We start from the raw sequence: 27,585 nt of genomic DNA, 5'->3' as shown, positions 1-27,585 counted from the left end.
TATTTTTGTGTTTGGATCAAGGTTCTAAAAAGCGTGAAGCGCGTCGAAGCGTAGAGGTCAAGTTTTAAGCTTTTTAAGCTTAAGCGAGCTTAGAACGAGCTTAAGCGTGAAAAAACGTTTTTAATTTTTACTATAATTTTAATTATTTTAAGACAAATATTAAATAAAATGTTAGATTTACCATAAATATATGATTTAATAGATAATTCAAGTTCTAAACTATAAATATACATATTTATAAAAATGTTTTTATTTTTTAAAAAAATGAAATCTTTCGTTCTAAAAAGCGATCGCTTAATCGAGCTTAAGCTAGCGTATTAAAGCTTAAGCGAGATTAAACATCGCGTAAGCGAGCTTTTTAGAACACTGATTTGGATAAACAAATGAAAAACACTTATTTAATTGATGAATGTGTTTGGATGAATATTATTTGTGTTTGAATAAACAAATGAAAATCACTTTTCTAAAAATAAAAATAAAAATTATAAAAGCACTTAAAAAAATCACATTTTTGAGCTTTTAAAAATGCCTCAATTATAACTTAATTAAATGTTTTTTAAAGCACTTAGAAGCCCATCCAAACATTAAAATAATAACAAAAGTGTTTTTTTCTAAATCATATACTGTTTCCAAATGGGCTATTAATTATTCTTTTCGATCGTGATTTATTCTAAAATTTTGTCACAATGAGGGAAAAAATATTCCAACCTGATTGATTAAATTAATCAGCCAAATTGATCGGATATTGATAAAGACTTTTTAAAAAATAATATAATATTTCTTGTCAAAATATTCTTACAATATGATGTATATTAAATTATTTCTATATTTTTACTTTATTTCATGCATTATGGACCGATTCTCATAAACCATGACTGAGTCTCTAGCTCTGAACTAAGTCGTGCCAGAAGAACAAGTACTCGGTACTCCAAACAAATTTGAAGTATATAAATACATTATTATTGCATAGATGAATCTAAGCTAAGGTTAATATTCATTATTCACCATGGAATGTTTTCAAAAATATTTCGGTTTTCTGCTGATTATAAAAAATTCCATCCAACTTTGTTCAAAGAACACAAAGTTGATGGCCTCAGTCACCTCTGTTTCCCTACTGGCTTCTTCAATCTTCTTCCTCTTCTTCGACTTCTCCTCGATGTCGTTGACTCGCGACCTGCTCGCGAAGGAATCCTTGATCCCGATCACCAGCGCATCTAGCTCAGAATTCAATAACCGAGTGCTCAGCAAGATCAAAAATTTCCCACTACTCCTCTCAGTATATATTGCCTTCGTTTTTTCGTATTCTTTCATCACGGTTCTGTCCATGATCGCCGCAGTCATAGTAACATCCGAATCTTGTAATAACAAGACTTTGTCCTTGAAAGAACTGACGTCAAGAATCTTGAAATCTTGGAGAAGGCCGATTGCTACGGGGGCTTACACGACCGTATTCGTGATAGGCTATGTTTACTTGGCCATTTATTTGGCCGGGCCTCTGCTTTCGAATTCGTCTTCTGATACATTTGTTGCCCTCGGATATGGTTTACTGGGCTCTATATTTGCGTATGTTGTATATCTTTATGTATCAAGTGTTTGGATTCTTGGATTGGTTGTTTCAGTGGTGGATGATGAGGGAAGTTGTGGGCTCGTGGCATTGGGAAAATCTTCAGCTATGATTAAAAACCATAGGTTTAATGGGTTTTTCCTCAACATTTTCTTGAATTTGATGACTTTGGCTTCATTTATTGGTCTAAAGATTGTCAAGGGTGGGGATAATTGGTTAGCAGATGATACAAGTATTCTTTCAGGGTTGTATTTGGTGAATTGTTCTTGTTTGGTGAAGATGTACACTTTTGTGGCTTACACGGTTTTGTATTTCAAGTGTAAAGAAAATCGTGATGAAGAGATTGAATTGGGTGACGGGTATGGGAAACTATCGACTACCGCACCACTTTTCAATGGTGTCCCTTAGCTTGAAGGTTTTATTGATATTGTAATTCATGGATTTTTTCGGCTTTACATATGTGATATTGCATAAATAAATTAATCATTTGTCTTTTCGTTATTTAATATATTTGGGTTGCACGATCTGTTTCTCACAAAATGCTTCAATATTCTCAACTATGGCTTTCTATTCAAAATTACGCTTGTGGGCTAACATATTCTCAACTATGTCTTTCTATTCAAAAATGCATAATAGAACTTACATATTTCGTGAAGACGTTTTCCAAATTAAGCATTCACGCCATCGTCATAATTAATTAAGCTCGATCATAAAATATTGATTTGATCTGGATTGGAGGATCTGCCTAAGGTTCAAATATTTTCCACCAGTACTGATCATCCATCAAAAATCGTACTCGTCTCCAAACATCTCAAACTAGCACTTTGGAAAGAGAGGCTATCCACGTCTACATGAAACCTTTGAAGCCCAATGCCATCTATGCTCACATTAATGCTTTGAGAATACCACTCACAATCGTCAATTGTTGATTGATTCATCCTTAATCTCGGAGGATCCATTGCAAGAGTTTGTTTTGGTGAAAAATGGTCTTCGAAAACATTGAGGTTGGCTTCAAGTTCTTGCCACACTCGAGTCATTGTCGGCCTTTCTTTGGGCTCTTTCGCCACACATTTTAGCCCAAGTTGTCCCATTTTGAGCATCATCTCCATGTCGCAATCTCCCTCTAGTAAAAGGTTGGCATCCAAGATTTCCTCAATATTTCCTTTCTCAATACTAGGCCTCACCTAAATCCATCAAACACACAATTTAATTATTCAACGCGAAATTCATGCAAGAATATTAAAGTACATATTCATGAATTCGACTCACCCAGTCGATGATATGAGACTTGATATTACTATTAGTCCTAGTAGACTCTACTGCGGGTCGGGCCACAACAAGTTGCAGGAGTATGACCCCGAAGCTATACACGTCCGTAAATGGTGTCAAATGAGAACTCGAACAATAAGCTGGATCGAGATATCCCGGTGTTCCTTTAACCAAACTACTCACGTGTGATTGATCTTCCACCGGACCTGATCTGACCAGACCGAAATCTGAAACTTTGGCCTCAAATCCATCGCTGATCAATATGTTACTCGGTTTTATGTCGCGATGAATTATACTCGGTGTTACATCTTCGTGCAAGTGAGCGATCCCTAGTCCACAGCGTGTGAAGAATTTTAAGAAAGTAAATGTACATGAAACTCATTAGATTTATATCTTAATTTCATTAATAATTTACCTTTGGCGGCTCCGATGGCTATATTTACTCTTTGCCTCCAAGTTAAACATTTTCCTCCCCTCCCTAATTCAGTGTGATTATAAATTACAACAAGATTATTAAAAAGTTTTGGTCATGAAGTATGATAAAATTCATGTAGAAAATAACCCACGTACCCATTATGTACTCGAGTAATGAACCGTTGCTCACGTATTCGTAGACCAATATTTTAGTTGCCTTTTGCCCTATAGAAAGAAAAGAAATCCTCATCGTACAATAGTTGAAGTCTATTATTATTTCCTTTATAAAAAAAATTATATACAAAAAATCCAAATTAAATTTCAATAATGACCCACCATTTTCTTCGCAGAAGCCCACGAGTCTCACTGTGTTGTTGTGCTTGACTTTTGACAACAATCTCACCTCTGCAATTCCAAAAAAAATTAAAATGCAACCAACAAAATCTTGTTTCAATAACAAATAAAAGGGAAAATAAATTATTGTTTGCCATTTCTGAATTCTTCGATGGTAGTATATGATTCAGCAAGTGGCTTCTTGATTGCAAGAATCCCATCAACACCAAAAGTTCCGCAGTAAACGTTGCTAAATGCACCGCTTCCAACTAAGAATTCTTCACTAAAATTGTTGGTTGCCTTTTGTAGTTCTTGCAAACGAAAACGTCTCAGATTCAATTTCTCTGCATCTAGTCTTCCTGATTTCATCACAAATATTCCAAGTTATAAGATTCGTAAAAATTTACATGTATCATGAGTGGATCCATATATTAATTTCAAAGAAAAAGTACTTAAACTACAAATTAAGAGTCACATATACCTCGTCTTTTCCCGCATATTGTGAAAAAAGAATTAGCAAGCTTTCTTCTGAAACAGAAACAAAACCAGCCAACCACGAATACTAACACAATCGCGACGGTGATTCCTCCGTATAAATATTGTCCATTTGTTTTATGGCTTGTGGGCGTTGAAACTGGTGAAAATGCTTCTCTACTCGCCATTTTTCTATATATTTTTCAAAGTTGAAGCACATACATATATATATTTACGTTATTCTATCTTTCTTTTACATAATTAACAAGAATTCAAATGGGATTACAGAGGCAAACTAGTTGATGATGGTTGCAGAAACCAGAATTTAATGCATGAATTAGCTAGCCGGCCTTTAATTTAGTGCTATTAAAATTATTACATGTCCGCTCGTTGGCGTAAACATGCAGGACTTGGTCCTTTTTCCCTTTTTTTTTTTTAAAAAAAAATGAGGCGGCACAATTGGCCAAACAGTACATGAGAAGATGGATGATGCTGCTGGATATTTGTACAGCTGACATATCGGATAAAAATATCGAGTTTTCGATAAATTGTATTGAAATTTTTTCGATATATAGACATTTTTCGGTATACCACATTTTTTTTCAATATCTATACGGTATCAATATGGATTTTTTTCATACCAAAATTTCAAAATTTATATATCGGTATCGGTATGAATTTTTTTCATACCAATATTTTTTATACGGTATATCCAAAAACCACCCTGGCCTAGATACTTGTGCTCTTATTTTAATATATAATTTCATGTTTTTATTTCCGTCGTCTGACCAAGTTTTCTAGATAAAGACATCCAACATTTTATATATTACATGATCTTGATTGAAGGGCATGGCATCGTTTTATTTTATTTTATTTTACGTACGTTCGTGCTCATTAATTATGTATTATATAAGATCATTATATATGTGGGGACTCGGGTTGCTAATCTTATCTTAGGGCAATTTAGTATAAACAATAATGAATCAAGTACACAAAGGATATAAAGATCCAAGAGCTAAATTTTTTTTTTTTTTTTAAATTACATTGTCTCGCTCGATCGGCGAAAGTTGCCCGATCGAGCGAGCTCAAACTAGAAGCTCTCGGATCCAGGGAATTCTTGGCCTCGCTCGATCGGTGAACTTCTACCGATCGAGCGGCCAAGAAAACTCAAACCCCCTGTTTTGCAAAATAAGGCCCTCGCTCGATCGGCGAACTTCTACCGATCGAGCGGGCTACATTTTCCAGAAAATGCAGGAAATATTTTTTGCTGTCAAACTTGAAACATACAAACACATACTCTGATATAAGCTTCAAAATAATATACATGCAATCTAATAACATCTGATAAGCTTCCATACACAAGCTAAGACATATTTAACTACTTATACAAGATTCTTGTATCCTTTCTAACATGTTTATCCACTCAAAGTACATGTTTTGCTGCTAAAACCCGTGTTCTCACATGCTAAGACTCTATCTCGAGTTATCCCTGTCTTTTCTGACCAGCTCCTGTCCCACCTATTGCCATGCATACATACAAAACAAAGCAATAGCCGGATACCTCCGGTGAAAATAAAATCCCAGTATAAATAACTAAACATGCAATAAAAATAGCATCTCATCTAATGCTATAAAATAAATGCAATGCATGTTTGAAGAATAGACTATCAAAGCTGATATCAATAAAGCTTGGTTCTTTGGGATCCCGAGGAATAAAATAACTATCAAACCGCCGACACTCCCAATCGAGGCGACATCAAGTATTTTAATCCTCTGACTTTGGTGCAATTATAGAGAGTCTTCTGGCTCTGAAAGCGAAGGCTGCAATCCATGCCACTCAACTATAATTCTCCAAACGTCATTTCGCACTCTAGGCTAATCTGCCCTTTATACTTTACAGGCTGGAGTTCAAGATGAATGCAACATAAGCTGTATGCATTAAAGACTGTAAAACATATTGAACATGTAATCACATAATCAAACAAAGCATCAAAACTCATATAAATCACATAGAAGCACATAACAAAACAATAGCAAGAACGTATGTGATTTACTCGAGAATAATAGCTATCTCGAGGGTTCTATCCCATCTGGATAGCTGTCATTTATACCTTTCGATGTCGAGTCTGAAAAGACTTCAAATCTGTAAATGCAATCAACAACAACATGTCAAAATCTGCTCAGCTTCTCAACTTCATTTCAAATACAATGCTAGCAAATCTTGCTTCAACTCCTTCTCGATTCGAATCGGGATTCTCGAGTCGTCAATCTTCGAATGAAAGCTGAGAAATAACATATCAAATAACTAACAATATCATATGCAACTCAAACCATGCTCCTTTTAATCAATAATATCAAAGTCTTGACATTTTGTGAATCGACGGCGTAACGGCTACAAACCGGCAATCCAAACAATATCCAAAACAATCCAACAATCAAGATCACTTATAATCTCATATCAATATCATCAAAAACATCATAATCAGATAGGGTAGGGTTTGAATTTTGCTTCATAAAATCATATAAAATCCGAACGATAGTCTTTTTCCGAACCGTCTGCGAATATGTAATCGGTACAGCTCATAAATGCTTATATCTTGAAATCATAAATTTCCATCTTCAACATACAAATAAAGTCTGAAAAATATGAATGAAACTTGTACCAAAACGAAGGTCTCGGAGCGGTGATCGCATATATATATTTATCTGAAATTTCTGATAACCGAAACGCACAAAATCGAAGCTTTAAAAGACTGAAAATCTGAAAATGGCATTTTGAAACCCTTCAGCCGTGCCTCTGCCTTTTTCTTTGCATTTCATCTGATTTTACACGTGAAGAGGAGATAAATATAAGCATATTTGCAGTTTAGTCCCTGAACTTTTGGCTATTTGCAATTCAGTCCCCGGAAAAGCGATTTAATTCAATTTCAATCCTTATTCATTTAAGAATATTAGAATTTAATTCTAAACTCTAAATATTCCCAAATTAAATATTCTCGGATTAAAACTAAATAATCCCGAACCTTACATTTCTCCCCCACTAAGGCATGAGTTCTTCCTCGAAATCATAAGCAAGCTGTCTAGACATTCTGTATATACATAAGAGAATGAAATAACATAAAGCAGAATAAGAACTCACATCAATGAAACAACTCTGGAAATCTCTGTCTCATATCTGACTCAGTCTCCCAAGTCGCTTCTTCAGTGCCATGCCGACTCCACTGAATCTTGAATAGCTGAATTGTCTTATTTCTGAGCTGTTTATCTTTGTGATCAAGAATCTGAATAGGCTGCTCAAAATAACTGAGAGTCTCGTCAAGTTCAGCTTCATCAGGTTGAAGAATATGGGAAGGATCAGGTTGATACTTCCGCAGCATAGAGACATGGAATACGTCATGAATACCAGACAAAGATGGAGGAAGAGCGAGTCGATAAGCAAGATCGCCTATCTTCTCGATAATCTCATACGGACCAATAAAACGTGGAGATAACTTTCCTCTCTTGTCAAATCTGACTGTACCTCTAAACGGAGAAATCTTCAAGAAAACTCTGTCTCCCTGATCAAAAAATAGAGGTCTTCGTCTGATATTTGCATATTTTGCTTGTCTGTCTTGAGCTGTTTTCATTCTTTTCTGTATAAGCTTCACTTTTTCTGTCATTTGTCGGATCATATCTGGCCCAACATCTGGTACGTCTGAGATATCATCCCAATACAACGGTGATCTGCATTTCTTTCCGTACAGTGCTTCAAAAGGAGCCATCTCAATGCTCGTCTGATAGTTATTATTATAAGAAAATTCTGCAAGTGGTAATGAATCTTGCCAACTAGTACCAAAATCTAGTACTATAGCTCTCAACATATCCTCAAGTGTCTGGATAGTTCGCTCTGACTGTCCATCTGTTTGAGAATGATACGCTGTACTCAGATGCAATTGAGTACCAAGAGCTTGTTGCAAGCTATGCCAAAAGTATGATGTAAATCTAGGGTCTCGATCTGAAACGATAGATTTAGGCACACCATGTAATCTTACCACTTCTCTGACATAGATTTCTGCCATCTGATCATGTTTGTACGTCATTCTGTACGGAATAAAACATGTTGATTTCGTCAAACGATCAATAATCACCCAAATGGCATCATACCCTCTGGATGAACGTGGTAGCTGTGTAATGAAATCCATGGAAATGTGATCCCATTTCCATTCTGAAACTGATAGACTCTGCAATAGACCACCTATTTTCTTTCTTTCTGCTTTTACCTGTTGGCAATTCAAACATTTAGACACAAAATCTGTGACATTTGCTTTCATTTGTTTCCACCAATACTGTGTCTTCAGATCATTATACATTTTTTTGCCACCAGGATGAATATTGAATCGACTGCTGTGAGCCTCTTTCAATATCTGCTGTTTTAAGTCTGAAACATCTGGAACAACAAGTCTGTTATTCACATATAACACATCATCAGCACTGACCTGATATTCAGATTGATGTCCAGATCTGACAATAGCAATCGAATTCTGAATAGTCGGATCCTCTTTCTGTGCTTCTTTGATTCTTATCAAAAGTTCTGGCTCAGCTTTCATAGCATAAACACGGATAGGTTGCATATCTGTTTTAAATACTAGTCCAGAAATACAACAATCTTCCATCAATTGAGATACACCTATCGTAAACAAGGATAAAGAACATACCTTTCTACTTAAGGAGTCTGCAGCTGCATTAGATTTTCCTGGATAATATTTGATCTCACAATCGAAATCTTTCAGTAAATCAAGCCATCTACGCTGTCTCATATTCAATTCTGATTGCGAAAACAGATATTTCAAACTTTTATGATCAGAAAAGATTTCAAACTTCTCACCATATAAATAATGTCGCCATATCTTTAATGCAAAGACAATAGCGGCAAGCTCCAAATCATGGATAGGATACCGAGTCTCGTGTGGCTTTAACTGTCTCGAAGCATAAGCAATAACATGTCCTCGCTGCATAAGCACACAACCCAGGCCCTTGTGAGAAGCATCACAGTATACTACAAAATCACCCGTACCTGATGGAATTGTCAAGACAGGTGCACTTGTAAGCATTTTATTTAATTCCAAGAAACTAGTTTCACATGCTTCAGTCCAGACATACGGCTTATTTTTTTGAGTCAATTGTGTAATAGGCTTCGCAATGCTGGAGAAATCTCTGATAAAGCGTCTATAATAACCTGCCAAGCCCATAAAACTCCGTATTTTTGGCACTGATATAGGTCTAGGCCAATTTAGTACAGCCTCGACCTTACTTGGATCCACTGAAATCCCATCACCTGAAATAATATGCCCAAGAAACACAACTTTCTGCAACCAAAATTCACATTTCAATAACTTGGCATATAATTTCTCATTTCTCAAAGTCTGTAAAATGATTCTGAGATGTTCAGCATGATCATCCACATTCTTGGAATATATCAAGATATCATCAATGAAGATAATGACAAAATCATCTAAATATTTCTGAAATACCTGATTCATCAATCCCATAAATACTGCAGGAGCATTGGTTAAACCAAAATGCATGACGATGAATTCATAATGTCCATACCTTGTTCTGAAAGCAGTTTTTGGAATATCTTCATCTCGTACTCTCAGCTGATGATATCCAGATCGCAAATCAATCTTAGAATAGATGCTCGAACCCTGTAGTTGATCAAACAAATCATCTATTCTAGGCAGTGGATATTTATTCTTGATTGTTACCTTGTTCAATTGACGATAATCGATGCATAATCGCATTGAACCATCTTTCTTTCGTACAAACAGTACCAGAGTGCCCCAAGGTGAAACGCTCGGCCTAATGTACCCTTTGGCCAATAAATCTTCCAGCTGATCCTTCAACTCCTTCAATTCAATAGGTGCCATTCTGTAAGGAGCTTTGGATATTGGTTGCGTACCTGGCATTAAATCAATGCTGAAATCTATCTCTCGGACTGGAGATAAACCAGGAATTTCATCAGGAAATACATCAGCAAATTCATGTACAACTGGAATATCTGTTACTGCTGGACTGGATTTCAATACATCGACTGCATAAATCAGAAATCCTTCTACACCTTGCTGTAGTAAACGGGTCATAGATAATACAGATATCAAAGGGATCTTGGCTTGAGAACCCTTACCGTAGAATTTCCATTCAGATTCCATTTTTGGTCTAAATCGAACCACTTTCTGGAAACAATCTACAGTTGCCCTGTACTTGGTTAACATGTCTATACCAACAATACAATCGAAATCTGATAATTCAAGTACTATACAATCTAGATCAATCACATTCTTATCATATTGCAAAGTACAATTTCGAATCATTCGAACAGAGATAATACCTTCACCCAAAGGTGAAGAAATAGAAACAACAGTAGGCAATGGCTCAGACGATAAAGAATGCATCATAACAAATTTTTCAGAGATGAATGTATGTGATGCACCTGTATCTATCAAAACATAGGCAGGATAACCATAAATAGAGCAGTTACCTGCTATGACATCGTCAGGTGCTGCCTGAGCCTGCTCCTCAGTAAGTGCAAATACTCGAGCCTGTTGTCTAGGAGGTTGAGTCACAATCTGGCTTCCTCCTACTCTGGGTTGTTGCTGAGGTTTGTGAGGCTGGAATGAATGCACTGATTGCCTTTCTGCCTGAGGTGCTAGTTGAGAAGAACTTTCACCGATAACTCGTTGGGGACATACTTTGGCATAGTGACCTGGTTGGCGACAAATATTGCAATTACCTGATACACCTTTGCACTGATCGATAGCATGTCGTCCACCACACTTACCACAAAACACTCCTGATTCACCAGTTCTCTGACCTATACCAAACTGTCTCTGTCCACTAGAACTGGAAGAACTACTGTCTGCCCTCTTGAATTGCTTTCCTTTTGGCCTGAATCTAGAATCCTTTCTGCCACTGCTTCCTCCCTCAAATCTGAGAGATGGTTGCTGAAACTGTGGCGGATTCTGTGGAAGTGATGCTGATACAAGCTGTGGAAATTGCTGGGGAATGAACGGTATTCCTCGTTGTCGTAATATACATGCTTCTGCTCCCTTAGCTTTGTTCAAAGCATCGGCAAAAGTATTAGGTTGTCCACTGTTCACCAAGGTAAACACATCTGGATTAAGTCCATTGATAAACTGATCTGTCATTGCTTCATCAATTGCTGCTATATGTGGAGCAAACTTCAAAAGACTAGAAAATTTGGCCACATATTCCTCAATATTCAAGTTGCCTTGCCTTAGATTGGCAAATTCAGCACCCTTATCCTTTCTGTAAGAGACTAGAAAGAAACGTTGATAGAACTCAGTTTTAAAGATAGTCCAGGTGATAATCGTACCTCGTTGTTCCAATGCCCGTTTTGTAGTAATCCACCAACTTTTGGAAACTTCATGAAGTTGATGTATTACCAATCGGATACGACGATCATCTGTATAGTCGAGTGATTCAAATAGCTGTTCTATATCTTCAAGCCAATTTTCACAATCAACTGAGTTTTCTGTTCCTTTCAATTTTGGCGGTATGAATGACTGAAATTGCTTCAGTAAAGTCTCCATTGGAGTAGCAGTAGGACCCATAGGGTCAGTAGATGTACTATCCTGTGCATTCTGAGTTTCAACAACTGGCGGTGGTACTACTGCTGGTTCAGCTTGAGGAACCGCTAATGGCTGTCAAATGACCGGTGCTTTACGGGGAGGCATATCTGATTGTCAAACAGATTAGTCCATAAACAATATCACATGCAGCAATTTATTCCATCCTTCTCTGATAAGCATTCTCATGCATTCTCATGAGAATTCAGGTTCTGACTGAGGATAATCTGGAATACAATTGCATATATAGCATGCAGTAGCAATAAAAGCATATAATCATGCAATCACATAGTTATTGCAATATAAATCATGCTAGCATATAGTACACATAATCAAATACAACATGTCATCTCATGTCATAAGATCAAACAATCAGACAGACTCAATCTATCCCGCTCATTAACTTCTAACTAAATCCAGAAACTTACGCTCTGATACCACCTGTTGTGGGGACCCGGGTTGCTAATCTTATCTTAGGGCAATTTAGTAAAAACAATAATGAATCAAGTACACAAAGGATATAAAGATCCAAGAGCTAATTTTTTTTTTTTTAAATTACATTGTCTCGCTCGATCGGCGAAAGTTGCCCGATCGAGCGAGCTCAAACTAGAAGCTCTCGGATCCAGGGAATTCTTGGCCTCGCTCGATCGGTGAACTTCTACCGATCGAGCGGCCAAGAAAACTCAAACCCCCTGTTTTGCAAAATAAGGCCCTCGCTCGATCGGCGAACTTCTACCGATCGAGCGAGCTACATTTTCCAAAAAATGCAGGAAAGATTTTTTGCTATCAAACTTGAAACATACAAACACATACTCTGATACAAGCTTCAAAATAATATACATGCAATCTAATAACATTTGATAAGCTTCCATACACAAGCTAAGACATATTCAACTACTTATACAAGATTCTTGTATCCTTTCTAACATGTTTATCAACTCAAAGTACATGTTTTGCTGCTAACCCGTGTCCTCACATGCTAAGACTCTATCTCGAGCTATCCCTGTCTTTTCTGACCAGCTCCTGCCCCAGCTATTGCCATGCACACATACAAAACAAAGCAATAGCCGGATACCTCCGGTGAGAATAAAATCCCAGTATAAATAACTAAACATGCAATAAAAATAGCATCTCATCTAATGCTATAAAATAAATGCAATGCATGTTTGAAGAATAGGCTATCAAAGCTGATATCAATAAAGCTTGGTTCTTTGGGATCTCGAGGAATAAAATAACTATCAAACCGCCGACACTCCCAATCGAGGCGGCATCAAGTATTTTAATCCTCTGACTTTGGTGCAATTATAGAGAGTCTTCTGGCTCTGAAAGCGAAGGCTACAATCCATGCCACTCAACTATAATTCTCCAAACGTCATTTCGCACTCTAGGCTAATCTGCCCTTTATACTTTACAGGCTGGAGTTCAAGATGAATGCAACATAAGCTGTATGCATTAAAGACTGTAAAACATCTTGAACATGTAATCACATAATCAAACAAAGCATCAAAACTCATATAAATCACATAGAAGCACATAACAAAACAATAGCAAGAACGTATGTGATTTACTCGAGAATAATAGCTATCTCGAGGGTTCTATCCCATCTGGATAGCTGTCATTTATACCTTTCAATGTTGAGTCTGAAAGGACTTCAAATCTGTAAATACAATCAACAACAACATGTCAAAATCTGCTCAGCTTCTCAATTTCATTTCAAATACAATGCTAGCAAACCTTGCTTCAACTCCTTCTCGGTTCGAATCGGGATTCTCGAGTCGTCAATCTTCGAATGAAAGTTGAGAAATAACACATCAAATAACTAACAATATCAGATGCAACTCAAACCATGCTCCTTTTAATCAATAATATCAAAGTCTTGACATTTTGCGAATCGACGGCGTAACGGCTACAAACCGGCAATCCAAACAATATCCAAAACAATCCAACAATCAAGATCACTTATAATCTCATATCAATATCATCAAAAACATCATAATCAGATAGGGTAGGGTTCGAATTTTGCTTCATAAAATCATATAAAATCCGAACGATAGTCTTTTTCCGAACCGTCTGCGAATACGTAATCGGTACAGCTCATAAATGCTTATATCTTAAAATCATAAATTTCCATCTTCAACATACAAATAAAGTCTGAGAAAGATGAATGAAACTTGTACCAAAACAAAGGTCTTGGAGCGGTGATCGCAGATATATATTTATCTGGAATTTCTGATAACCGGAACGCACAAAATCGAAGCTTTAAAAGACTGAAAATCTGAAAATGGCGTTTTGAAACCCTTCAGCCGTGCCTCTGCCCTTTTCTTTGCATTTCATCTGATTTTACACGTGAAGAGGAGATAAATATAAGCATATTTGCAGTTTAGTCCCTGAACTTTTGGCTATTTGCAATTCAGTCCCCGGAAAAGCGATTTAATTCAATTTCAATCCTTATTCATTTAAGAATATTAAAATTTAATTCTAAACTCTAAATATTCCCAAATTAAATATTCTCGGATTAAAACTAAATAATCTCGGGCCTTACAATATGCTAGCTAGTTAGTTTTTATTTAATTTCCCACAAGTCTTTATCAAGTCTTTATGTTTCACAAATCAAGTTTTATTAGCCTTTTATTCCTTGGATTTAGTAGTTTATATAGTGTATCATTTCCTTCCCCCCGATATAAATTTTAGTGGGCATTTTGTTATCGAGGACTAAAGTAAGCCCAATTTATTTAAAACAAGAAACTAAAGTAAGCCCAATTTTAATCCTAATTGGGGAGCCCAAATGTCCAGTTCTGTTTTCATTGAAAACAGAAATGTTTGGTAAAAACAAGAATTCCAAGAAAAGCCAGAAATCTGATATGCAAGTTCTTGAGTTTCACAGAGTTGAAGAATGGGAAGCAGTGGTCTTTTCTTGCATTCCTTGACAATCCCGACAAGGAATCTCAAATTCCCACTTCGCTCTTCTCCACTCTCTGCGCATCAATTCCACAGCAGTGCCAGTTTCTTCACCTGGGACGACGTCGTTCGATTCTCCCCAACTCACCGTACAACTGATTCTTCTTCTCTCCAAGGTTTCTTCCACAAAGTTAACCTCTGCAACCGCAATGCTGTTCGTTCTCAATCCCTGCATTTTTTTTCATCTTCTATGTATCATCGTGTGTTCTGATCTTTTTGTGGGATGCATTTCAGGATAAGCAAACTGAATTCGTCCCTTTTGTTGTAGAACAACAAACTGTCGGCTATGTTCACAACAGGTAACAGTGTCTCGATTTTTTTTTTTTTTTTTCAATTGAGCTATCGACTTTTGTGTTGGTTCAGATCAATGTCCGCAGAATTTATTTGGCTTCAAGAATTCATATTGATAAGGTTCTGTTCATGAAACATCTTGCATGCCCGTTGTATACTGCAACAGCATAGTAGATGAGTTACCATTTAAGGCAATAGCTTAAAGATTTAATTTTGTTAGAATTTCACGACCCATTGAATTCTTGATCTCCTTACTGTTCAAGCACTCAATTTTTGGTTTCATGGGAGATAACCATGATATGGTGAATATGTGATATATATAGCATGTGCAGTGTCCCCTTAGTCCTCCAATATACGTTGCGATCGAGAATACACCTGAAAAAAGCTGTTTTCCGTTAGGCTATTAGAACCAATGATAGATAATGTTGGAAAAAAGGGGTATTTACAGTGCCGCCTCTCACAGTCTGTTCGCTGTTGTGCTGATTAGATCAGGTCACAGTTTTGAGGGATAACTCCTCGCGCTTATAGCTTTGTTTGTGTTGAAATTAGATCACCATGTTGCTAATCATTTGAATTTGGCTCTAAAGCAGTGAACTAAAAATTTAGAACTCGTGTCTTGTAAATTTTAATCCCAGGTTTGCGGAAACTATGGTAGACTATGAGCTTTTCTTGCCACGGGGAACTGTTTCAAGTGCTGAATAATTTAATTTTCTATGACACAGTCACTTCCAATGTCAAATACAGATTTGCTCACTATTTGAGGAGATTTGAAGATACATTTATATTTCCAGAGGACACCTGCTATGGCCTCAATTTTGGATACTATTTGTCATTACATACTAGGCTGAGCTCATACGAGGATAGGACAATAGCTGTGGGCAACGCAATCAAGTGCTTGGGTGAAGAACTTATACCAGGAATTCGGAATGAGGTCTTTAGATTGTGCTATCATCACTGTATGGATATGCAGAAACATATATGATATATCTCCATTTTGTTCTATGTGTTTGGCTTATTTTATAATTTTTATTATTTACAGTTGTATCCTGTCATATCCTCTTTTGGGACTCCAGAATTTTTCTCATTAGAGCGTGCAGCAGCGCCATACTTCGGAATAAAGGTGGTATAATATCCTGCAAGCTTGAGTTTCATTTAGGTTACTGCATTTTTGTATTCAGTGAATATCTCATCAGGTAGACCTCAGCTCTTGAGGCTATTTTCTTTGGATAATGTATTTTTATGCTAGGCTTATGGAGTGCATATGAATGGCTATGTTGAAAGAGATGGTGAGAAATTCCTATGGGTAGCAAAGAGAAGTAAAGTTAAACCCACTTTTCCGGGAAAGCTAGACGATATGGTTGCTGGAGGGCAGGTATGTATTGGCCTCTATATTTCATGGTTAAAAGTTCTATTTTTAAAGTTACTTTGGGATCTGTACAATTTAACACACCATCTGAATATAAGGTTATTAGAAATTTTCATTCATTTGATTTTTGTATTTTTGTGTTACGAAACTATGCTTACCACTGATCACTTGTAAAAATCCGATTACCTTGAATTCATATTCTTCAACTCACACTTCTTTTTTTTTATTATCGGTTAACTACATTATCCTTGTCTTTGAGACATGACTAAACTCGTAATCGTCTCTATTAAAATCGTAAATATATCTACATGCCCAGCAACCACAGTTAGTTGTTGGAAATTGAATTCATTGGACCATGTGCATTGATTTTTATATATAGATAATGAACCTTATTTTGGAAACCTTATTAAGTAAATTAAATGTTAGTTAAACAGTTACCGAGCATTAGTATTGACTTTCCACCACCCAAAGTCTCCAGCTGTGAGAACTAAACAATGCTCAGGTGGGCTTCTTCCTGAGTAGTGAAGAGAACTTAAAATTTTGCATTTTCAGTTGAAACCTATAACTAATTAAAAAATATTTACTCAGACACACATTTACATTTATTTATATGTTTATCAATATGTGCAAGTATATGTGAACTTTTATATATATGTGGCAACAAAGTTTTAGAAAAACAATAACCGGCTAAAAGATCACCAAAATAGAAAAGAAAATGTAATGAATTATCATGAAAATTTATGCCAAGAAAAAATTGATATGGTGATACAACAATTAAGTCAAAGTATATAAGTTTATATTCTTAGAGTGATGAGTGATGACTCAAATTCCGGTGAGTTCTTGTTTCAGTAATGGTGGCTTGAGAAACAGCAAGTAAAAATTGGCAATTTGATTTTTTGATCCATTATACTTACACCCCAACAATTTACTTTTCTCCAAAACTAGAATTCCGTTTTGTTATCTTTTTCTGGATGCTTTTATTGTAATCTAGCTGGCTATAAAGATAATGCTTAATAATTTTAGAGAAGGTAGATAATTATGATTTTCATTTGCAACTTGCAAAACTTGCAAGGTTTTGCAATTTGCATACACAAGTAAATGTGATTTACCAAACTGTTATGTTGCATATGGTCATACATTCGTACAAATGCAGCCCCATGGAATCTCCTGTGAGGAAAATCTTGTGAAGGAATGCAAAGAAGAAGCAGGGATACCAAGATCCATCTCCAGCACGTAAGTTTTTCATTTCATTGCATTCGAATCATTACGATAAACATCTTCTGTGAATAAATTAATGAATTGTGTCTGATTTCCTGAACTCAGAGCTACAGCAGTTGGAGCTGTATCTTATATGGGCATCGATGGATATAGATTCAAGAGAGACGTTCTTTTCTGTTATGATTTAAAACTTCCGGATGACTTTATTCCTACAAATGAAGGTGAGCCAGTTGAAATTCTCTGGCGCCCACTCAAAACAAAAAATGAAAGAAAGCCAACATAGAAGCTTTTTTACACGCTTCCAATATTTTGTCAACCCATTTCCTCTTGTAAATGGCAGATGAAGAAGTGGAAAGCTTTAAGCTAGTCCCTGTGACGCAAGTTGCAAATATCATAAGGAGTACAGATTATTTCAAAGCAAATTGCAATCTCGTGATTATTGATTTCCTGTTTCGCCATGGGTATGATATCTTTCATTTCATATTACACAATCTTTTCTGTGTTATGCCTTGTTTCAAGTAGAAATATAATACTAAATTTTATTGAGCAAACAGCAAAATTGTTCTTCATGATTTCCACTTGACTATTATATCTTCCTATCCCTTAATGGATGCCCTGATTAACACTGGAGCTGATAAAGTTTGTACTATGTTCTCCGATACTAAACCGCATTTCATTATGTATAAGTTGTTTTTGATCATGTATCGACGATTATTGATATTGACAGTCTTATATTTATCCATAATGAAAATGAAATTTAAAAAATTTTCATACCAGATGGAAGCCACTATCTCATCCATTCGCTGGCTTTATTGATTATTCCGACCCCAAAATCTGTATAAGTTTGTGAGTAATTTGCCTTGGAAAATTTGTTATACGTGCAGGTATATTAAGCCTGAAGATGTAGGATATCTGAAGCTATTACAGAGTCTGAGAAGTGGAGATTGCACCTAAATATTTCCTGTTCATACAAATGTTTGTTCCCTTCACCTTGATGTCATGCAAGAATAGCGACACCCAAGGACCCAATTTTGATTTTCATATTTTACTCATAATCGTGTGATACAATGTTTCTTTTTCAACCTTATGCCATACCTGCAAAGAAGTTGTATTACACAAATTAATTATTAAGACCATATTCTAAATTGTATTTTTGTTTTTTTTCAGTCAACAAATCAAACAGCTGATATCTTAGCAAGAGTTAACGATTTTATGTTCGCTCAAGCGGGGTGGATTTCTTTCATTTCATGCATTATACCATATGATTTACGTTGATGATATATTTACGTTCAAAAAAGGTTACATGTTCTCATATATCTCACGATAAATTTTAAACAAGTCTAATGCATGACTAAATAATAGGAGCCAGTAAATATTGTAGGCATTTATTTTTATTATTATTTTATTAATGCAAAGGGGTATGATGGTCAATTTAAATGGTCATGGCCTCGCCGATTCCACACTCTTCATTTCTTACCCATACAACGGGAAATAACAGAGCTTTCCACACTTGCGCCTGAATTCATCTGATAATAGTCATGGAAAGCGCTCTGCTGAATGCTTCTTCTTCCTTGATTTCTTCGAATAGTAAGCCTCTTGGCATGCTCCATTAGTACCGAACCATGGTTTCTTTTCCCATTTTATGATCGATTCGTGTCTCGAATTTCTTGATTCACTGATTAGATACGTTTGTAGCAGATTTTGGTAAGGTGGGTGTTCTTGGAAGGACTTTTCAGACTTCACTTTGTGGCAAATATTCAATCTTGATCAGAAACACTGGCGCAGCATCAACAAGGCGTGCCACCGTTACTTCTGTTGTACATGTTTCTCAGCCTTTTCGGTGATTGGATTACCACTTATTCCGAAAGTTCAAATTTTTTTTAGAGAAAATTACTAATAAAGTGGTGAATTAGTTAATTATGCTTGAAATAGTAAATGCGTATAGGTTATCTCACTTTAGAAGACCTGCTTTTAAAACTTCATTAGTTGCCTCTTATTCCCATGTCTAAAATGCACTAATTTAGCTGGAAAAAGAGGCTATTGTTTCATTTTTCAGATTGGAATCTTGCATTTCAAGAAAAAATGGAAGATAAATTTAAAATTTTCACTTTGGTACATCCCTCTCAGGGGAGTGTACCTTATGATCGTTTGTTTTCTTATACTGCATGAGTTCAAAACTGTTTATTAGGAAAACTTGTAAATTACAGATTATGCATGAAACTTGAAGTTTTATAATTTGAGCGCAAAGCGCCCCCATTTTCCTCAGTGTACTGGAGATCATAATTGGATGAAGTAACTATTGGTAGGTTGAACATCTTTTTTCTTGTGTCACAGCTTGGAAAGAAAGTTACGAAAGATATCGTTATTCCTGACCCTGATTACCGTATTCCAGCTGTACTCCTTGGTGCGTTTTGATGCTAAGAAAATTTATGCAGCCAAACTGCCAACATTTTATTTATTTTGTTTCATTGTTAGTGAAACAATCATCGCCTCTTTTCCCATTGTTGGTCTGGTTGTATGATGATGGTATGCAATGCTTGACAATATAATTTTACTGCATATGTATATGTGGGATTGAGGGGAACCATTTCTGAACTTACTTTTTTAAAAAGTTGATGTTATTTGTCACTGTCCACATATATCACATATACAACATCAGAGAGCTGAAATAATGATTATTGGAATTTTCATTTGATAGGAGCGGCGGGTGGTTTTGCATATGCGGATAATTTAGCAGCTGCAGCCCCCCTTGGTCTTCTTGGATTATTCCTTTTGGTTCAGGTAACGTGGACGTCTATGCATTACATTTCTAGGACTCGCTGATGAAGTATCATTTGCTTGTCATATTGGGGTACCTTTATGAACCAGATACAGATGTGGTTCTTCCTATAGTTTGAGAATGCAACTTTGACTGTGTACATAATTTTGCAGCAACAGTTGAATGATTTTATATTATTTGTTTCAGGCAACAAGAGTGAGATTTGTCTTTGATGAAGAGTCCCTGGTTTGTTTGCTAATCTCTTCTCCAATGCGTTTGAACCAAACATTGAACCAACTCAATTATGCATTAGTTCAGGCCTGTACCATATCATGATTATGGAGTGACTAACTGAGAATTTTTTATATTATTAATGTAAAGCACCTTTGTACACCGACTATATTGCTGCTCAATACATCAAATTTGTAGTAGAACTTCATACGACTATGCTTCTCATTGAGGCAATAACGGTCTTATCAGGAAGATGTCACATCGGTATAAACATCAGTTTGATGGATACCAGCATACTTGTGCATCAAAGTGATTTTCAATCCTTTTGGTTGGCCAGGTATTGGCGACAATAACATCTTTCATAAAGAAAACAAAACCTAAACAATTAGTGTTTGGTTTCCGAACTAGTGATTTCCAAAACTTTAAAACAAATTTGATGATGTTTGTCATTCTCAAATTCAGGCCAAGATGATTCATAGTTATCAGAAGTTTACAAAATGCATGCATAGGATTAGAAATCGATGAAATGTGCAAATAGTGCAGCTTGGAGGCTTGATGCCTGCTTGTTTTTGCTAGTTGCATTAATATGACCAATTATTTAATACATGTAGATTCTAAAATATTACGCCTTAGTGCATCTTACTTGGCTATGGATTCCCCAGGCTTTGCCTCGCCCATAGTTTCCATGCCACCTGTGTGTCATTAATAACTATAAGTTTGTTCTCCCTAAAAGGCAATGAGGTTTAATAGTCGAGTATTCGAGTTGACTTTGCACCTTATGGTAAAGCAGTGCTTTTCCTCAGCCACTAGAGCATTACCAAATGAAAGGAAACTCTAAACCTTATAAGCGGGCTCTAGATAACACAGTCTCAGATCAAGTAGGGAGATTAAGGGAAATTAAAATGTGTAAAAAGTTACAAAAGGCTATTTTTTTCATTGTACAAGAAGTGAATTTGGTGGTGGTAATGTTATAACCTGTTCTTCAACATACCTTATCTTAGACTTCTTATAAGATGTTTGATATCCATTCTAAACACTAAAACAAAAACTTGTAGATATCTTATAAACATGTAATCATCTTTTGCAATATTTTGAACAACTTACAAGTCACAAGTTAGAGGAAGCAAGCTCTCGGTGACCTTTCCCATGCTGCAATATTTTCTAAAGTTTTACTTGCTACAGCGCGACGAAGAAGAATTCTATTTTACATCTTGATTGATCACATGAAACTCATTCGTCCCTTAGTTCAATGAATAATTCAGAAACCTGATCATCGCAGGAGGTAAAAGTTGGAGACCAGCTTGAGGAATCAGGCGAAAATGCTTTTGTGGGTGGAAAAAACAGTTGGAAGTAAGTGTGATCTTTTGTTTTCTACTTAGCACGGTTGTACAGTTGGAGAAACAATTCTCAGTATTCAAAAGAGCTGAATTTTAGAGTTCTTACATGGTTTTTGGCACAACCTTAAAGTCCAGAGGGCCCACAGGCCCCCAGGAAGTGAGCAACATAAGCAGGTGCACCTACTTATTATCATTATTACGCGATCTGTCAGATATACAACATTTGTGAATTGGGAGCTGTGGTGGCCTTCTTTTCCAATATTAGTTTATTTTAAGGAGACACAGACAAAGCCTGAAGGACAAATTCACTTTTTCCCAGTAATCTTTGTAAGTGTCAAAACACCTTGAAACCTGAGTATCTATCCCCACCTTGTTTTGCTTCTGTGATCAAATTCTTGGTAGTGTAACTGATAAAATCCATTTATCCTTCTTTGGAGTAGAATGGCAAGCAACTCTATGATGTCATGGTAGAACGATGCGGTTCTTCGAAAACCAGTGTCCCTAAATAGTGGTAATGTTCGAGTCCGAGATGCTTTAGCTGTGTACTTGTTTCTTTTGCGTGTAGTAATTAAATGTACAGTTTCATCTTTCTTCGTTGTTTGCATGGTTATTTGGTTAGACAACTCTGATATGGATGGTGTCGTGAATTTGGTCGAGATGACGCCACTTAATGTATTTTTTTTTCTCAGGTCAGAAGCTGATAATCAGAAGTTGTTTATGGAGGGAGCCTCAGTTTCATGTACAAATTGCAATGTAAGATCAATTGTCGCTTGTGTCTAATTTCTATTTACATTGTATTAAGGAAGCATGTTGCATCTACACAGACTTTTAACTGATCAATTGTTCCCTTTAACTTTTGTTTATTTCTTTTTTTTAAAAAAAAAAAACCCAAAATTACATTGAATTTTCTTAAAATATTAGCCTTCTGTACTTTCAAAATATATTTTCTTTCAAGAGTAAATTTTGAATCCGACCCTCGAAATTCCGGGCTATAAAGTATAAACTTTTCTGGCAAGATAATAAACGCCATCACTTTTACTCAGAAAAAAAGAGTTTTATTTCCAAAAAAAAAGATAAAGTGTTTGGATTTTCAGTTTTTTTTAAAAAAAAAAAATATGAAGAAGAAGAAAAGTACAATTGAGTATAGATCTCTTTGTAAGTGAAAGATTGCTTCGCTTGTACTAAACGGAGTATGTTTGATCAGAAACTTTAACGTCCAAAATGTCAAAATGAACATTAATGTCATTATGTCGGGATCCACACTCAATAAGAATTATTAATTAATATTCTTTGCCATTAAAGAACAAGAACCAAAATCTCAAAAAAAAAAATAAAAATTATGTCCACTTTCGAGTTTCATCTATATATGTAAAATTCTCTCATTTGTGAAGGACTATTACTCCACTCGTTGTAACTTGTAATCCCCAAGCAACAAACTAAGAAATTAAAATAAAAGTGAAGCCATGAAAGGAAAAGGACACCAGTATTGGACTCAAAGTCAAACAAATAAAGCAAGATTAAACAAAAATCTTTCCGCAGAGTGCCTCGACAAATCAGGAATTGAAATGAAAAACCAAACACGAATTCAAAAAAGTTGTTTTTTTTAAAAAAAAAAGTTAGATATTAAATAACTCCAATTACGATTATCATCGCGTGCAAGAAAAAAAAAACAAAACAAAACAAAAGCAGTGGCCTTTAATGCTCGATCAAATGTATAAACTAATTTCTTTGGCTTAGAGCTCGACATGCATATATTAGTTACTTTTTTTTTTCTTGATCAGCTAAAGAAGAACCATTCATACAACCGAGGTAAGTTGAAATTTTGTTCGTCTATAAAATCACATTCGATCGAAATTGTATTTGAAAATATATATAAATTAAATTTTATAACATATATGTTATACTTGGTTGCTTAAAATATCTGTCATGTATTAAAACCAAACTTATTCTAATTTATGAAATTTGTTCATCGATCCTCGTACGCACGTACACCAGTACTTATGAAGCTAGCCATGTTATAACTAACTACTGGATATTAATTAATAAAAGACCGGTGAAATGCATGTGTTAGGAACGAGGACTTAATGCTGTTCAAAAATTAATTCGCATTCATTATCATATTTATTTATTATTGTAAGATCTAAGACGAAGCAATCGCATGAATATTGAGCCAAAGTACGTATTTTTGAATCGTGATTACATTCTTTGTTGATTCATGAATCACTAATTTTATAAAATGAAGGTAATGCCTTAAAAAAAATAAAAAAATAAAGATAGTGTTTGCAAATTCTAAATATAATTGATTATATATGAAGATTCTCTTAACAAATTTTGTTAAGAGAATCTCCATGATCATTTTTTTTTAAGAGAATCTAGCTCCATAATCGTTGCAAACACTACCCAAAAAATATTATATAAGTTAGAGGTATATACATATATACATGGTATTGTTCCCCTTTTCATGTATGTACTATATATCATAAATTCATTTTGTACATATATATACGAACATGGCCTCGGTGTTCGACTCATTAATATATATGTTTTCTGCAGGCTCAAGTTTCTTGGTGAGAGTATTCTTATATATATGTAATAAATAACCATGCTTTTTAACAAAATTTCTGACTTGTTCACGATCTATTCCAAAATCTTCTTCATATTCTTTTAAATATGAAATGGAAAACAATAAAAGATGATTATATATTTGTATAACCTATGTTTTTTGTTCTCAAAAAAATATTATATATGAATTGCAGGATATGTACATACTCCTTTTATTAATTGTTGCGTTGGGTTCTTCACATGCTGGCTGCAAATTTGACTGCAAAGATGAATACCATTTTAGTGTGACAGATTATGGAGCCAAAGGCGATGGTCAAACTGATGATTCAATAGTAAATTTATTTTTTTTTCATTTTTTGGATAATTTTGTTGGTTCACTCCATGTTTATTTAATTTTATAGTGATTTAAAAATTTATTATTATTATTTTTGTTTCAGGCTTTCTTGGAGACATGGGATGCTGCGTGTACCGCGTCAACTCCATCTTCAAGATTCATTGTTCCTCCCAACAACACATATTTACTTAACCCCATTATTTTCCAAGGTCCATGCCAACCTATAGCTATCTATTTCATTGTAAGCTCTTTTTCTTTTATATTTTTTATTTTATATATATTTCACTCTCCACCAAAATAAAAATTAAGGAAAAAAAAAGACTAAAATTAACCTTTTGAGAAATGATGAGTTGATTCGTAGCTATTCTTGGAATCTCCCCAAATGAGGTACGAATTACCAAAATTTTGTTCGCTTTAAAAGTAAATATATATATATATATATATAATATTTTATTTTCAGATTTATAAATTTTTCATATAAATATTGTTAAATATTAAATTAATGTTTGCAACCTCTAAAATAGTGATGTGGAGATTTTTTTAACAAATTTTGTTAAAAAAATCTTCATAATCACTTAAAAGTTGAAAACACTACCTAAACTATGTTATGATATAGTAATGTAATAGTAATAGTAATAATAATAATAATAATAATAATAAATTAATGTGAAGTTTGGTTTGTCATGTATATTGTGTTCTAAAGATTTCAGGCACAATTATCGGGCCGGAACTGCCCAGCGAATGGGATGGGAAAGATGCGAGTGGATGGCTAGGATTTAAGGATGTGAATGGCCTCATCGTTGATGGATTTGGAACCGTTGATGGTCGTGGCCAGGGATGGTGGGATCAATCATGCAGATATCATCCTCAATTGGTACATTTACATAAATAAATAATAACAATATATATATATATATATATATATATATATATATATATATGAATTTTACTTTATAAACAGTTTGTTTATGAATTTGCAGCAACACTGCACTACATTGGCTCCAACTGTAAGTATATATCTTTGATTTATCCCTTTAATTTTTTTTTTATTTTATATAAAGGGGGTGGTAGCATATATATATATATATAATCCATGTACCTGAGAGACTTCAAATTATCATTATGGAATGTAATTCAAAACAATATTGTTAGGCGTTGAACTTTATGTCATGCAACAAGAGCATCGTCAGCAACTTGAGGCTCGTTAACAGCGCCCAAACGCACCTATTGATGATGGGATGCGATAGTTTTGTGGTTAACAATGTTGTGATCGAGTCTCCGGCGAATTCTCCCAACACCGATGGCATTCATATTCACTCCGCCCGCAATGTTATCATCACCAATTCCAAATTTTCCACTGGTAATATTATTTTTCATTTAATTTTGATCCGTTCATATTATAAGATGTAATTAATCGATGCTTTGATATATTTGATTAGATTATGTTTATTAAATTTTTAATTGATTTGAATACTTCAATTCAGGGGATGACTGTATTTCTATTGGCGATCGAATTTCTGACATCAAAATAGACAATGTGGTATGTGGACCTGGCCATGGTATCAGGTAAATAAATATATGTATTTCATTTATATTTCTCTTCAGCACTCGTTATTAATTAAGTTTAAAATTATAGGTCTTTATATATATATATATATATATAATGATATTAATGTTTAACTATATAATAATTAAATACTTAATTAGTATCGGAAGCCTGGGAAAACGAGGAAATTATGTGCAAGTTGAGAGGATTCATATATCTGACGCATTATTCAAGGGAACCACAAATGGAGCCAGAATCAAAACTTGGCAGGTCAATTCTTTTGCAAATATATTTACAACTCCTTATGTTTTCTGATTTATTATAAAATAAGAACATGAATATGAAAATCTATAAATTTTACGAGTTGGGATTTTTCTTTATTCGATTTGATTAATTCACTTTGTAATATTTCTAACATGCAAAAACATTTTACATGCAAATTAAGGTGGGAAGAGGATACGTCCGAGACGTGACATTCGAAAACTTGATGTTCGATTCGGTCCAAAATCCGATGATCATCGATCAAAATTACTGTGACGTGAGAAACACGTGCAAAGAAGAGGTAACTTTTAAATTATTTACTTGTTTTTTTTTCGGCATCATATATAAATTAAATTAATCAATATATCGACTGTACAAACATGCAACGCTATAATAATATATTAAATAAATGGCTATGTCTTGAATATTATGTGTAGGAAACCGGAGTTGAAATCAGCAATGTGAGATACAAAGAAATACATGGGACGTCGAGTAGTGAAATCGCCATTAATCTGAAATGTAGTAACTCTGTGCCGTGTTACGGAATATGGATGGAATCGATAGAATTGAAATCGACGATCATCGGAGAAGATGTCGTGGCGGATTGTGCCAATGCTCATGGCCAAGAACTCGATGTCTTCCCCGCTCCATGTCTTTTGAATTGATCCATATCGCAGCTAGCTAGCGTTAGATAACTATATAAATTCAATTTAATTGTATGTTATTTTTTTAGAATATTAATTAATTGACACGATTAATTAAGATGTATAGGTACGTATAATAATAATTAATGTATAAATGTATTGCTTAAGGGTATGCAGGTGCTCATTGCTCGTGATAATTATATTTGTATCTCTTTTCTATGGCTGATGATCGGTTTTCTTTCTTCACTTTTTCCCCCCTTATATTTATTGATAAAACATATAACCATCAAGGTTTTTAAATGATATTATTAATGTATGATTATTAATAAGGAATAACACCAATTATAAATATAATAAAATAATTTTATTGTCGTTTCAAATTGATATTTTGTTTTTTTTT

General features: G+C 34.9%; 5 protein-coding genes across 12 annotated transcripts; 4 read left to right on the top strand and 1 right to left on the bottom strand.

Moving 5' to 3' along the window:
• The first annotated feature begins 1,324 nt into the window (after positions 1-1,324).
• LOC140878187 (uncharacterized) lies at positions 1,325-1,972 on the top strand. The gene has a single exon (XM_073281798.1). It carries the CDS (start codon positions 1,325-1,327, stop codon positions 1,970-1,972), a length of 648 nt encoding a protein of 215 aa, XP_073137899.1.
• A 368-nt stretch (positions 1,973-2,340) lies between these two features.
• On the bottom strand, positions 2,341-4,242 carry LOC140878186 (probable serine/threonine-protein kinase PBL11). Its single transcript, XM_073281797.1, has 6 exons — positions 4,062-4,242; positions 3,736-3,939; positions 3,404-3,472; positions 3,249-3,311; positions 2,834-3,162; positions 2,341-2,748 (listed from the first exon to the last, which is right to left on the bottom strand). Exons 1-6 carry the CDS (start codon positions 4,240-4,242, stop codon positions 2,341-2,343), a joined length of 1,254 nt encoding a protein of 417 aa, XP_073137898.1.
• A 10,267-nt stretch (positions 4,243-14,509) lies between these two features.
• Positions 14,510-18,678, top strand: LOC140880266 (nudix hydrolase 20, chloroplastic-like). 3 transcript variants are annotated; one of them, XM_073284566.1, is made up of 9 exons: positions 14,510-14,791; positions 14,872-14,936; positions 15,772-15,859; positions 15,968-16,048; positions 16,175-16,300; positions 17,448-17,527; positions 17,618-17,733; positions 17,853-17,973; positions 18,397-18,676. In XM_073284566.1, the coding sequence occupies exons 1-9, from the start codon at positions 14,573-14,575 to the stop codon at positions 18,464-18,466; spliced, it is 966 nt and encodes a 321-aa protein (XP_073140667.1). In that variant the 5' UTR covers positions 14,510-14,572; the 3' UTR covers positions 18,467-18,676. The 3 variants fall into 3 exon arrangements, with proteins under 3 accessions (XP_073140667.1, XP_073140666.1, XP_073140668.1); XM_073284565.1 differs by having other exon boundaries at positions 15,673-15,859; positions 18,397-18,673; XM_073284567.1 differs by having other exon boundaries at positions 14,653-14,791; positions 15,651-15,859; positions 18,397-18,678.
• Positions 18,679-18,924: 246 nt separating this feature from the next.
• On the top strand, positions 18,925-22,702 carry LOC140880267 (uncharacterized). 4 transcript variants are annotated; one of them, XR_012149621.1, is made up of 9 exons: positions 18,925-19,099; positions 19,208-19,329; positions 19,847-19,916; positions 20,211-20,293; positions 20,478-20,516; positions 21,781-21,851; positions 22,051-22,165; positions 22,279-22,397; positions 22,550-22,690. XR_012149621.1 is itself a non-coding variant. In XM_073284568.1 (9 exons), exons 1-8 carry the CDS (start codon positions 19,051-19,053, stop codon positions 22,345-22,347), a joined length of 630 nt encoding a protein of 209 aa, XP_073140669.1. In that variant the 5' UTR covers positions 18,925-19,050; the 3' UTR covers positions 22,348-22,349; positions 22,528-22,702. The 4 variants fall into 4 exon arrangements, 1 of the variants encoding a protein (XP_073140669.1); XR_012149620.1 differs by having other exon boundaries at positions 19,196-19,329; XR_012149622.1 differs by having other exon boundaries at positions 19,211-19,329; positions 22,550-22,685.
• An 848-nt stretch (positions 22,703-23,550) lies between these two features.
• LOC140884247 (probable polygalacturonase At1g80170) lies at positions 23,551-27,384 on the top strand. Of its 3 annotated transcripts, none has more exons than XM_073290942.1 (10): positions 23,551-23,647; positions 24,595-24,732; positions 24,838-24,975; positions 25,438-25,608; positions 25,715-25,741; positions 25,887-26,094; positions 26,219-26,300; positions 26,442-26,550; positions 26,726-26,842; positions 26,979-27,384. In XM_073290942.1, exons 2-10 carry the CDS (start codon positions 24,598-24,600, stop codon positions 27,204-27,206), a joined length of 1,215 nt encoding a protein of 404 aa, XP_073147043.1. In that variant the 5' UTR covers positions 23,551-23,647; positions 24,595-24,597; the 3' UTR covers positions 27,207-27,384. The 3 variants fall into 3 exon arrangements, with proteins under 3 accessions (XP_073147043.1, XP_073147042.1, XP_073147041.1); XM_073290941.1 differs by lacking the exon at positions 23,551-23,647 and adding an exon at positions 24,323-24,405 and having other exon boundaries at positions 24,838-24,943; positions 25,445-25,608; XM_073290940.1 differs by lacking the exon at positions 23,551-23,647 and adding an exon at positions 24,323-24,405.
• Positions 27,385-27,585: the final 201 nt, after the last annotated feature.

The sequence above is a fragment of the Henckelia pumila genome, chromosome 2 (genome assembly GCF_033568475.1).
Source record: "Henckelia pumila isolate YLH828 chromosome 2, ASM3356847v2, whole genome shotgun sequence".
In the NCBI taxonomy this organism is placed as follows: Eukaryota; Viridiplantae; Streptophyta; class Magnoliopsida; order Lamiales; family Gesneriaceae; genus Henckelia; species Henckelia pumila.
This window is presented reverse-complemented; position numbering and strand designations above follow the sequence as displayed.